The sequence below is a fragment of the Anguilla anguilla genome, chromosome 13 (assembly GCF_013347855.1).
Source record: "Anguilla anguilla isolate fAngAng1 chromosome 13, fAngAng1.pri, whole genome shotgun sequence".
Taxonomy (NCBI): Eukaryota; Metazoa; Chordata; class Actinopteri; order Anguilliformes; family Anguillidae; genus Anguilla; species Anguilla anguilla.
The window spans coordinates 34,756,056-34,769,472 of NC_049213.1; the positions used below are offsets into that span (position 1 = coordinate 34,756,056).

General features: G+C 47.7%; 1 protein-coding gene across 9 annotated transcripts in view; it reads left to right on the top strand.

Annotated features, from left to right (window-relative positions):
- LOC118210610 (pleckstrin homology domain-containing family G member 5-like) overlaps window positions 1–5,773 on the top strand; it is a 75,173-nt gene extending 69,400 nt beyond the window's left edge. For 7 of the 9 annotated variants that reach the window (XM_035386922.1, XM_035386923.1, XM_035386919.1 and 4 more), the window contains 6 exons: window positions 497–616; window positions 1,068–1,200; window positions 1,657–1,772; window positions 2,406–2,548; window positions 2,798–3,793; window positions 5,294–5,773. In XM_035386922.1, coding sequence (XP_035242813.1) covers window positions 497–616; window positions 1,068–1,200; window positions 1,657–1,772; window positions 2,406–2,548; window positions 2,798–3,793; window positions 5,294–5,303 — 1,518 coding nt within the window. In that variant the 3' untranslated portion in view covers window positions 5,304–5,773. Of the gene's footprint in view, window positions 1–496; window positions 617–1,067; window positions 1,201–1,656; window positions 1,773–2,405; window positions 2,549–2,797; window positions 3,798–5,293 lie in introns of those variants that run through there. The other 2 variants (XM_035386921.1, XM_035386928.1) reach the window with 1 other exon arrangement.
- Window positions 5,774–13,417: the final 7,644 nt, after the last annotated feature.

Genomic DNA, 13,417 nt, shown 5'->3' on the forward strand with positions numbered 1-13,417 from the left:
CACCCAGAAGGCTCTGAAGGCCCAGTTTATATAAACCGGCAGTTCGTGTTGAAAGAAAAGTAAATACCACTAGACAGATGACCTAATCACACAGCTATATCTATAACCTCATCCCAGAAGGAGATTCAGCAGGAGAGAAAAGGGTAGCTAAAGGGTATCGGGAGAGCCAGTGGTGCAGTCTGAAGAGGTGGGTCTTCATTCTGTGTCAGAAGATGAGCAGGGTTTCTGCTGTCCTGACTGTAGTGGGAAGCTCATTCCACCACCAGTGTGCCAGAGCAAACAGGGCAGCAGGTTTCACTGAGAGTATTTAACCCATTTATAGGGCTGGGCTGTTTACTGGGAACAGTTATCTGACCAGCAGGACTGGGCCGTTTGTGAAAGAGACTTGTGTTCTTGTCACTCCGCCACAACACTGTGGTGGGATTCATCATGTTCCTGGGATCACGCTTTGCACTCTCATCCCCCCCTCACCCTCGCCCCCCCCCCCCCCCCCCAGATCCTGCGCGAGTTCAGCCGCTTCGACCTGACCGCCCCCATGATGGGCATCACCCCCGAGGAGACGCGTGAGCTCCACCTGGAGGGGGCGCTGCGCATGAAAGAGGGCAAGGAGAGCAGGGTGAGTAGGGCTGTTCCACCACGAGGTCATCCACAAGGAAACAGACTGAGGGGGCGGCCATCTTAGTGAGGGCTCTGGTGCTGCAGTTTCGGCATGTGAAAGATGTTGTTATCTGGTGCAAATGACACAGAGTACATTTTTACATGCAGTTCTGTTATACAGCTGGATGTTGTGCAGAAACAATTCCAAAGAATTCCGCTGGTAATTCCCAGCCCTTTTCAGCAAACTCTTGGAATTTAGACAGGGAAAATCGGTTCATTCAAAACCATGACTGTCGATTCATTGAAGGAGGTGGTGGAATTGGGGTAAATGGAGCCTGGTAAATGCTGCCCGTTCACAGTGAGCGTTTACTGGGATGGGATGGTCTGAATCTGGTCAAAGCCACAGAAGGTCCGAAACCAGTCGACCCAAAGAGGTTTGACCTTTATGTGCGCCTCTCTCCTACTCCCAGATGGACGTGTACTGCTTCCTGTTCACCGACCTCCTGCTGATCACCAAGTCGGTGAAGCGCGTGGAGAAGGTCAAGGTGATCCGCCAGCCCCTGCTCATCAACAACGTGGTGTGCAGAGAGCTGAAAGACCCTGGTGAGCACTGACCCCTGACCCCTGACCCCTGACCCCGGCGCCTGCTTATCCCATAACCGCTCGATTTCCCCCACACACTCACCAAACTCCGCTCCCCAGCTACATTACAGCCACCAAACTCTGCACCAAACTCACGTCCCACTCACAGTCTGGTCACTGTCCTGTTAATTATCTCCATCTCTAGTAATGAATCACCTTAGCTGTTAACCATGTCATAGCCACCATCTCTTTACCAGTTTCGCCATTCAGCCATTACATTTCAGTCATAGTCGAGCTAATGCATTAGCCATCGGTCACAGCCACTGTTGAGTGGTCATGCTTTCCCCACTCGCTGTCATGACAACCGTCCACACCACCACTGAGTTTCCCCCTTTGGACTGGCCAGCTGTTGGAAGCTTCACAGTGTACTGTGCATCAGAAAATCTGACCTCTCTTTCTTCTTCCCCCCCACCTCAGGCTCCTTCCTACTCATCTACCTCAATGAGTTCCACAGCGCGGTGGCGGCCTACTCCTTTCAGGCCAACAGCGCCACCCAGGGGCGCAACTGGATAGACGCCATCTACAACGTCCAGGTAACAGCGGCCTCTGTATTTGCATTAGAAAAGCCCTCCTCCTCACACACACAGGGAATTGGTATAATGACTAAATGAGAAAAGGGGAGAAAATGGAAAGAAAGAAAAAGAAAAACCCTCCTCCTAGCACACATTAACATTGCATTACATCTGAAACTAGGAGGCATTACAAGCTACAACATCAAGAAAATGCTACAAGACACAATAAGTGCGACATGGCTCAGGAGGTAAGAGCGGTTGTCTGGCAGTCGGAGGGTTGCCGGTTCGATCCCCCACCCTGGGCATGTCGAAGTGTCCCTGAGCAAGGCACCTAACCCCCCTAATTGCTCCCAGCGAGCTGATTGGTACCTTGCATGGCAGTCTTTCACTGTTGGTGTGTGAGTGTGAGTGTGTGTGTGTGTGTGTGTGTGTGAATGGTTGAATGAGAGGCATCAATTGTAAAGCGCTTTGGATAAAAGCGCTATATAAATGCAGTCCGTTTACCATTTATAAATGCAGTCCACTTACCATGAAAGTGGCACAGGCGCAGAAATTAACCCACGCTGTACCTTATTTGGAGTAAAGGGATGACTTGGTTCGCTGTCCCCAAACGCTCGCGGTCCTAAAGGTGCACCCTCGCGCTCTTCCCCGCAGAATCGGCTTCAGAAGCTTCGCTCGGAGGAGCACGTCCGGCGGCAGGTGACCCCCCTCCAGCCGACGGTGGGGGAGGGGGACGAGAGCAGCAACTCCGCCGCCAGCTCCCCCTGTCTGCCGCACAAGGAACAGCAGAGCGGAAGGTACTTTATACGCGCGCATGCACCCATTTACTGTGAGAGTATCGAGTTATTATTGAATCAATATGAATCCAGCGAAACGTGGAAATTAGCATAATGTACATTATAGCTTGTATCATAGTATGTGATGCTTTCTGTAAAACATGTGTTAATGTACTGTGGGTAATGTTCTGGGAGAATCACTTGGTGGTGTCCCTGTCTCACTGCTGACTTCCTGTTGTCTCCCAAACCCCTCCCACGCCTTTCCCACAGCCAATCGGACGGCTCGACCGAGACCCTGTCGGTGGCCGTGTTGGGGGAGACCAACGGGTCCGAGGATTCGTCGTCCTTCCGCACGGATCTGGGGGAGTCGTTTGGGGAGGGCTCCCTCTCGGAGGCGGAGACACCCTCCCGTCACTCGACGGTGCTGCACCCTAACCCCAACAGCCTCCGTCACCTCTTCTGCACGGAGGTGGAGGTGAAGGCCGACATGGACCCCCAGTGCCGCTCGCTGTCCATGGACAGCGCCTACGGGACGCTGTCCCCCGAATCACTGCTGAGGGAGCTGCACCGGAGGGAGAGGCCCGGTCACAGCGAGGGGGAGGAGACTGAGGGCGAGGAGGCGGAGCCTGGGGAGGAAGAGGAGGAGGAGGACCTGTCCTCCAGCGGCTCCCAGCGCTCGGGGGACAGCTCCCTCCGGCTGCGGCGACGCCCCCCGGTGCAGCCCCGCCCCCACTGCCTGCAGGTGTTCGCGAACCGGTCGCGGTCCGAGGACAACCTGCTGCAGCGGCTCTGTCAGCACTCCCTCCCGGGGGCACCGGGGGGCGCTGCGGAGACGCCGGTCCAGGGGAGCAGGTCCCTGCCCCACCTCTGCAAGCGGGACCCCCGGAGCGCCGAGCCGCCCTGCGAGGCGGACGGGGGGCGGCCTGACGCCGGGGAGGACCGCCTGACCCAAAGCGCGCCCGAGGGGGAGCTCAGCGACATCCTGAGACGGGCCGAGGCCCACGGCAGCCGCAGCTGCCCCTGCAGCCGGGCCAGCAGCAGCGGGTCGGACTGTGATACGTCGCCCCCCGCAGCGCCGGAGGGGGACTGCGACTGCAGCTGCAGCTTGGGCGACAGCGGTGAGGAGCAGGACTGCAGAGAGACGGGTGCAGGCAGGAAGTGCAAGAGCAAGGCCCATGGCCCCGCCCAGCAGCACAAGAAGCTGACCCTGGCCCAGCTGTACAAGATACGCACCACCCTGGTGCTCAACTCCACACTCACAGCATCGTAAGTCCTTTCAGACCTCACCCAAACCTCACCTCCCCCCCTCCATGCACCCCCCTCTCTCTCTCATTACTGAAGCATATCTACCACTGCACTTTCTCCACACATTAACTTGCTCGCCCTCTTCTGTCTGTCTTTCTTTCCCCTCATTTCTGCACCACACCATCCCTTCTCTGTGCTGTATTGCATCCCTTCTCTGTGCTGTATTGCATCCCTTCTCTGTGCTGTATGGCATCCCTTCTCTGTGCTGCATTGCATCCCTTCTCTGTGCTGCATTGCATCCCTTCTCTGTGCTGTATGGCATCCCTTCTCTGTGCTGCATTGTTTATAAAGTAAATTTAAATGTCTGAGGGGGGTTAAAGCTACATCAGCTCCATTTGTTTTAATGCTTTGGGGGGGGGTTGTTCCCCTTCAAAAGCTTTAAACACAGCTACCCTGTTTTTTCATGTTTACCCGTTAAGTTTTAATATGTATGATTAATTGAACTGCTTCCCGGTGCTCACGGCTGTAAACCTCTGCTTTAAAGACCCCTCACTGGCAGTCCTAACACTGTTATGGACCCACGGGCCACATAATCGATAATTAGGATAGCCAGTTGCGCGGGCGTCTGCGTCGTCGTCAGTACGGGGGCGAAATGGCGGCTTGGCGCGACGGCTTTTTTGTTTTCGCGTGAAGGAGCCTGCGCGCAGGGTCACGCGTCCTCGGCCCCGCCCCGTTCCTGACCGCCGAATTTAGCTCGCACATTGTGTGCGGCCCGCGGTGGCGGTGGCGGTGGGGGTGGGGTGGGGTGCGTTTGGGTTTTGGGTGTGGGAAGCTGGCATTCGGACGTCTCGTTCCTTTGTCTCGGCCTGGAGCCACGAGCCTCGCAATCAAACGATCTCGCCCCTGCCCTCCGCCCCAAGGCTGTAGCAGAGGCCCCGTTCCTTTGCCAGCCATGAGAACAAGGCGCTTTGATCAATAGGCATTGTGCTGGTAATTCCCTGTGGTGTCTGGTGTAACCGTGTTTTTCTTTCCACCAGTAGCAGCACAGAGGAGAGATAGTTTAAACAGACCTGTGCTGCGGTGGTTTTCACATTATGCTTTCGTTTATAGGCAAGACTCAGGAAACACACAGGCTAACTCCCAGTATATGAGAAACCTAATAGGAACATTGTCATCTGTTAACCAGGAAACTTAAAAGCACTTATCAATGTACAAATTAGAGGTGTAAAAACTTGCCTTATTAATGCTCTTTTAGGGCCTGTACAGAAGCAATATATATGTATACATATAGTAATTATTGTTTTGCTAACGAAATGTGCTCCTGTGGTTTATGAGTAATAATTTCTATATCACTGGTGTAAATTTGCTCACCCAGGTTAGTTATAAATGAAATCCTAGGACAATTTAATTCATACATAACTGGTATATCACGCTTTCACAGGGGTTTCATTTGTCTAATATGAATCGTGGTTGCCCTTTTTGTGTCCATCTAACACACTTTTTATTTGTGATGTTTCCTAGGGAAGTGTAGTCAGACTGGGGAACGGTGCCAGATGCCGTGGCCAAGCCTCCAGACGGAACTGCGAGATGGAGCTCTCGCACTCCGTGGGACTGAATTCCCTGTGACACCGATGCGCTCTTGAGTGTGAACGTCCACGACTCCCTCCCTTCCCTTTAGAGACTGCGCACATAGACCTTTTCTCATAGCCTCACGATTACAGTGATGATAATAGTGATAATTATTATTGCTTGGTTGCGTTGATTTTTATGTTTGCTAGGGAAGGGAGGTGCCGGCGGGGAGGGGGGAGTTGAATTGTTTGCACTTTGTAGCAGCGAGGGGGGTGTGAATTCGGACACTGAAGGAGACCGGAAGGAGCCCCAGGACAGTACCCGTAAGCCCCAAAGAGATTGGGCAGGCGTGTGGGAGAGAAGGACCGCCCACCTCCAACGCTGACGAGAGCGGGACCCTGTAGGACACCCCTGCTGCCTGTGGGGGGAAATGGGGGGGGGGGGGGGGCTGACGCACAGACACGCATGGTGTGGGGGAAAAAAAAAATAACAGCAACTTCAAAAAAAAAGTCACGAACCTGTAGCACCTTGGATTCATATTTGTTTTTTTTTTGTTTTGTTTTTTTTTTTACTTTTCCTCGTCATTTCAAAGAAAGAACACTAGGATGCGTGTGGAGGGCATTCAGAGAAGAACTTACTATGTAAGAGTGCACTCCATAACTCTGTGTGTGTGTGTGTGTGTGTGTGTGTGCGTGAACGTGCGTGTGTGTGTGTGTGTGTGTGTGTGTGTGTGAGAGAGAGAGAGAGAGAGAGAGAGAGAGAAACAAAGGACGCAAACAATTAGTCTGAGCACTCAAATTCTGACCGAACCAAAGAAACCCGGTTATCTTTGGAATATGCCACCAAAACTGCCACAGTGCCCCCAAAGACCTGCAGGAATTACCCATAACTATCAAAGAGAAGGAGCAGCGCAGTGAAGCATGATGTGATTTACGATCCGAGTGCGTTATGTGGTGCAGTTCTGCTCAACCAGATCTGTCTCGTTTTTTTTTAATTATTATTATGGGCAAGGCCCCATGCCAGATGTTCTCAGTAACTGATTGATTTTAACCAATCAAAAGGCCTTTAGAATTGAATCAGAACGCTTTGATTGGTTCAAAAGGTTGCCATGGATTACACCGTTTGGCTCCACCCGCTAAGTGTACCTTAGACGTCGGTCACACAGAAAAACGACGTGGCTGAAACTGAAAAAAGTTTTCCAGTGACATTTGGTTGTTGGCTGTATGCGGTGCATGTGAGAGCTAGCCTGGTTTTATATGAGAGGTGTGGCATACCAGGAACTCTGCAGTTATCTGAAACCATATATCAGTGGGTGAAAGGGGTGAGGTGAAGTTGTGGACTTGCAGGAAGCTAACCGCAAATGGGACTGGCCAACTCCAGCCTGTTGGAAAATGTAGTCAGGTCAAAGGGAACATAAGAGCACAGAATGCATTACACAGACTGACGTGCGTTTAAAAAAAAATTGTGTTTGCAGAAAGTTGTCCTAATGTTTGGCTTGGGTTTGTGACTAACGCGAGCTTAGTTGTACGCAGAGGGATTTTAAGGAAGTTGATATTGGAGGTGAGAACATTTTGACCTTGAACATTTCTTGGGGGTTTTTTTTTTGTTTTTGTTTTTTTTTTCTCAACACTTTCCAGAATGGTTCTGTCAGTAATAGTATTGCCGCCAGATTTCCTGCTAATGTTTGTTTGAATTACTGGGACTGTGGTCAACACTAGCCAGCGAAGACAATGCCGTTAAGGAGACGGAACTCTTAAGAGGCTAAAAATGACACTACTTGAGTTAAGCGGAGGTCTTGCTGCCTCCTTGTGGTTCATTTAGGAATAGCGTGATTGGAAAACCACAGAAATGACCTGGAGTTTACAGTGAGGGGTGATTTAATCCTACTATGATGCCCTATGGCCTTTCAACTTTCAAAAAATAAGATTGAGGCATTGTTTTTTTTTTTATTATGTACTTTTTTAAAAATTTAACGTTTAACAAAAGTGCTGTGTAATTTACAGTTAATGGTGCCTCTGAGTTTAATGTTAAGGCCGAACATTTTCGTAGTTGGAGCGAATTGTCTCTGAAATATGTTTTCCTTTGATAGCTAATGGCCAAGGCAGTGGTGTGTGTCCCACAATTCCTGTTTGGACAAGTTTAATTACACCTAGGGGATATACTGAAAGGATCATTTAACTTCCAATTTTAACGTTGCCCAAAGCTAATAGATTCAACCCTGTTTTTCTGTCATTTTTTGTATGTCATATTTATTAATCTTGTTTTGTTTTATATAAAGTATATGGTTTATGTTATTTGGATGCATACTTGTGACATCTCCTTAGTATGTCCGTTGTTTGTGTTAGCATTGTTTCAGTCTAACATCTTTATTTCACGTGTCTAATGATAAACTCAAATCTGCTTTGAAAACAAGATGCTCTTTTTGCCTCGAAGGGAGTGTCTTGGTCTTAAATCAACAGAAACTTCCATTATTTGTGTAAAGTGTTTTTGTAACGTTCTGTACATTAATGTACTTTAGCATTGTTAACAATGCATTGTTTCATGTAAAAAAAATTGTTTTGAAGTGTCTAGTTGGCTAAACTACGTTGATTCCATTGATTTGTTCTGTTATAGTGCCTCCTCAGTGATTGCCAAAAAAAATGTATGTTTGTAAAACAAAGATATAAACCAAGTCATGATAAAATCCGCACCTTGAAAAGGTCCAAAGACAAATGATTAGAAAATAGGGGAAAGGCTATGATCAAGAAAACAAAAGTTTGATACCTTTGGCTGTTCGAATCCATGTCTTCTTTCCTCTCAGTATTTTTATTAATTTCAATTGAATGGATGGCAAAATGCCAACATGGCACTGCGTGTTATCAGTGCAAACCCAATAACAGCCCATTAAAACCATTATTGATCAGGCACTTTTGTGAGCCTTTTATTTTATTTTATTTTATTCTTCACCTCTTCACAGGCATCTCCCGTGTCTGCCGATGTCATATTCTGCTCCCGTGGACCCATTTTGTCTTTCCTTCTTCACTGCTCATCAGGTTCTGGTTCTGGTTCAGGTTCAGGTTCCGGTTCCAGCTGACAGCGTTGAGGTTCTTGTGCCTCATGTGCCTGTGTTGCCATGACGAGTGTTGATGATTGAACTGCAAGCAGAGCTGGGCACGCTCGTGAGCCCCGACACACACCGTTAATTTGTGCTAAACGGACGATGTTCTGATCCCTCAGGGTCTGTGGTCAGTGCCAATTTCAACCGATGCCCGTATGACCGTGTAGATTCTCAGCCCTTGTCACCTGACAGTGCGTCATACAGGGTGGTCACATTTAAGAAGACTCCATATGTAAATAAATATTATATCAATGGCGTCATTGGTAAGGGTCATGTACTGTAAGTTTCAGGTGATGGGAGTCAGGTGATAAGTGCTGGGTACCATTTGAAATGAGGTACCATTGAGTGGGTACCATTTGAAATGGGGTACCATTGAGTTGGTATCATTTGAAATGGGGTACCATTGAATGGGTATCGTTTGAAATGAGCCCTGACGAAGATCCGGAGGGACAGACGCGTCGGTTTTTGCGCGATAAAGGTTTGTGTCGGAGCTCGCGAGTGTTGCGAAGTCTACGTGTCTTAGTCATACACTCTCAGTAGAAAGGGTTCCGGAAGACTCTTCTCTGTCTCTATATCGAGGTGCCCTGTCCAGCTCAAGGGTTCTTTATTGGGCAAAATGGTTTCATCTGGGAGCTTTCACACTTTTCATCTCTACAACAGAGGATTCCATTAAGAACTAAAAAGGGTTCCCCTATGAAGATAGGCTAAGGAACCCTTGAATAACCCTTTTTTCCTAGCGTGTAGATCCCACCGCTCAGCACCTCAGCCAATTAGGATGCGCGTATTATTTTGATGCTTGGAAGTGTTGATGTTGCCTCCTCATGAATATTCATACTCACCCAGCCAATCAGAACCCTTGGAGCTTTATCAGTGAGAGAATGTTCAATGTTCAGTATAAGGAGCTGAATCCTAAGACCACCGTATAAACTGTCTTCACCTTCAACCAGAGAATTAGAATATAGAATATTCAGAGTAATAACTTGTGGCTCCATGGTGATTTTTTTTTTTTCGTTGTTGTTGTTGTTGTCTTGTAACCACTAGAGAAAATAGATTTTTTTAGTGAGTGCAATCATACTGCGTCATCACATAATAAAGTGCTTTCATTATTATAGAAGAGCTGAGACTTGGGGCTACCCGGAATGTCGCAACACTGCTTCCAGAATCCACAAGTTTGCGTTTCTTGCTGTTTGTCACCGTGTTCAAAGCAGCAGTCGCCATGGTGAATAATATAGTTCTAGCCCATCCTAGACATTCTGTTCCACTGCTGATAAAGATAAAGATTATAGATTTGTTTTGTTGAACTCTTAGCTTTACTCAGTGTTGCGTTCAGTGTAAGACTGTGACATATGCATCACGTGATTAAAGGTGCTCACGCTGCCTTGTATCACGCTACTGTGTCACACAAAAAGCTCACAAATTTGTCACCTAAACAGCTGTTAAAATTGTCCGCTGAGCACAAAAAAAAAATTAGATTTGCGAATGTGTTTTGAATTTACCGTAGAGCAGAAACCTGTCTCCAGTGGAGCGGCAGGCAAAGATAGAGCTTTAAGCACTGCTTTTCCAAAGCGAGAAGCCAGCTGTTAACATCAGCTGAACGCACGTATGATTGTGGATGCTGACGTGTTCTGGACTGGACTGGACCAGGGCTGGGCTGAAAGTTCTGGTTCTTTCCCCCTCTGTTGACCGCCGCTGTGGCTGTTCTTCCTGCTGAGTCAGCGCCTGTGGCTGACTGCGGGAATACTTGGGCAGGGATTTGAATCGGATCTGGACTCTCCCTGGCCTGGAAAAGTTTCCCGGAGGGATGGACCAACTCCTAAGGTCTTTGTTCCAACACGGCCAGAAACAGGGAGAGGAGAGGAGCACACGGTCACTTTTCTTCTCTGTGTGTTTTCCCCCTCAAGATTTGACAGTTTTATTAGCTTAAAATGCAGCCCACAAGTATGGACACTTAAGAGTTTCTCAAAAGATTCTGCATTATGTGTTTGTGTATATAATCCGAGGCTCAACATGTCCCCCTTAAGAGAGCTTTTGAGGCTCTTGAGTCATTCCAAGTGTTTGTGAATGTTTTTTTTCCCCCTTTTTAATTTTTTTTCAATGAGTGTGCAGTTATGCTAGAGAGACACAAGGTGGCAGCAGAGCTCAGTTTGTCTCTCACTCTGTCTCCTTTGCTTCGATACTGTAGCAAATGTTCCCAAAACAGGTGATGTCATAGGAATGAATTTTCCACCCTTGCTTTTTCCTTTAAGAAAAGTTCAACTCTGATCTTATACTTGAAAGCGAACAAACAAAGAATTTGGGCGGCCAGAATTACATTGGACAGCTCCTTTTGGGTGAAAGAAAAAAATATGATTTTAAGCAGATTTCAGATTTTGAAATAGAGTTAAATACAGTTAAATTTGAATTTTGCAGATTCATTTTACTTTATTGTGTTTTTCTTTGTCAACCTCATGTTTAAGAAGACCCCAGAGGAGGAGGGCAGCACTGAGGCCATAATATAGGCTGTATATTTACATTTTCTGATGTATTACATTTTGAGCATTAGTCCTTGTGATCATAGTAATGTTACATTACTGCAGTGCTTTTGTATGGATCACTTTACTGTTTCACAATTATTTAATCAATTCAAGTCTGTTTTATTTTTATGTGTGCAAGCTGACCATATAGAAAATCGCTATTACTATAATCGCTATCTATCGCTAATTGCTATCTATCGCTATTACAGTACAAGTGATAATGATTACTCTCTTTTCGGTCATTTTCTCTTGTGTTTTTCCTAACGTGCTGATTTAAAAACTGCTATAGCACCGGCATCTCACACAATAATATGTTTATCCTGTGCAACTAACATACATGCAAACACTTACACTGTATATGCGCACCAGGCTGAGAGTGGCACATCCCACGTGTATAGTCAGCTCTACAATCTTGAAAGAAAAATGGCAGGTACATAATCTCATTTGGAGGCTGCTTTTTACCCATAGTTCAGTTTGTTTTGGCCAGGGCAAGTTTGCTTCACAGGTTACAGCTACTCTGGTTGACCCCTGACCCCCCCCCCCCCCCCCCCCCCCCCAAGGAAGGAAGGAAGGCCTTCGCTTTTGGAGAGCCACCGTTTCATTCAGCCGATGACTGCGCGAGTGAAGGAGGTGAGGGACACTGTCGTTGTTTTTGGGGGCTGCTGTCCCGTAGCCGAGCGTCTTCGGGACGCTTGTTTTCGGCCGCACCTTCCCGCTGGGCTACGGGGTGGGGGAAGGGGGGGGAGGGGGGGTATCCCGGGACAGAGGGGCTTGATTGTTCTCTCCGGTCCTGGAGAGAGAGAGGCAGCGTGGGCCAAGCGTGAGGTACATTGCCTCCCCTCGCCCCCCCACGTCTGGAGCCTGTAAATACTGCCCCGTCTCTAGCATGGGTCTGCCCCCCCCCCCACCCCCCCCCATCGCGAGCGTAGCTCAGGTCCCTGTGGGACTGTGAATCATGGGCCTGGGTTATGGAGGGGGGGGGGGGCTACAAAGAGCCTTCCACCATTCTATTCAACGATAAATCAAACCTTCGTCTTACACCCTCCCCCTTCCACCGAAGCTTTAAGAAGAAATATTAGGCCTTGGGCAGAATATTTGCCACCATTTTCTGAGGGGGGGGGGCGCTATAAAAATGGTTCTGTATTAGACCCTGCTGTATTTCACGCATATGCTAGTATTTTCGTCCTAGCTTGTGCGGCCAGATATATTTACAGTTACCTTTTGTTCACAGACAAGCTATGATCAACGAGGGAAAAAGAGGCTAGTGTTTTTTTTTTCCTCACCGACACTAATTAAATTTGTTTCTCATTTTCTTGTTTCGACCATTTGATCATGGAAGATAGCCCCACCTGTATACAGTAGCCTAACCACCGTGTTCACTTGGTTTGTGACCTCAGAACTCAAAAGTTATTTCCATGGCCCTCCAAGTCTTGTTCAAGTCTTCCTGCAGATGTTGAACTCCAGAAGAATTCCTCTATAATCGGATTTCAACAAGATATCCTGAAATGGCTTAACTGTTTCCACGTTGATCTTTCGGGATCTCTGAAAACAAATCACGTCTTCCTAACCAAAAACTGACGTGATGTTCTTTTAAAGACAAAAGAAACGGTATTCTTAACGTTTAGAAATGTTATCTTTATCGCAAAACACGTCTGTGAGAAATATAGGGCGGAATGATGACAAATAGACCACAAACTATGTGGCGTCTCGCAGATGGTCATATTAGATGACATTTGCTCCATTTGAGAGCCGGCAGTTATTTTTGCACGTGTAAACATATGTACATTGCGGTGGCCATCCGAGACCCTGTATAAATACATATTTATTCCACGGCTTTTACTGTGTTGATATTGGTAAAGTTCCCATGACCCAAAACCAGGTGGGGGTGGGGGTGGAGTCAGATTCAAGAAAAAAAGAAGAAGGAAAAAAAACTGTTTTGAAGGTTGTCGGTTCGTCAGTCGTGGCAACTGTAAAAATAATGCAGCATTGCTTAGCAGCGGAAAGGTGCGAGGCGGTGCTTCAAGAGATACGGAGTGGTGCGAACTCTCTCTCAAAGGGCAGTATTAGCCATATATTCTGGATTGGGTCGGGTCCAATCTTGGGCGAAGCTTCTCGGCTTCCTGTTGAATCCAAGGGATATCCATTCACTATTCACAAGTTTGGGCACAGGGTTTAAAGTTATTTTCTCGAGTTAACATCAAACGATTTATTTAACCGTAGGCTGTAGCTTTCAGGGAGACTAGTACAATACTATGATGGGAATATACAAGGTTTCTAGGTCACACGCTGAGGCACGATGCGTATTAGTCTACTTCTTTTATCGCGTGCCTCTAACTGTATCAGTTGGACATTAAAATGCAAAGCGGTCGGGGGTGTATTTCAAAGTTCAAAGCTGCAACTCTTCGCGAAGAAAGGGAAGGCAGAATCGCAGAAGCCAAGGGGGAGGAGGCGAAGTAGGGGGGGACG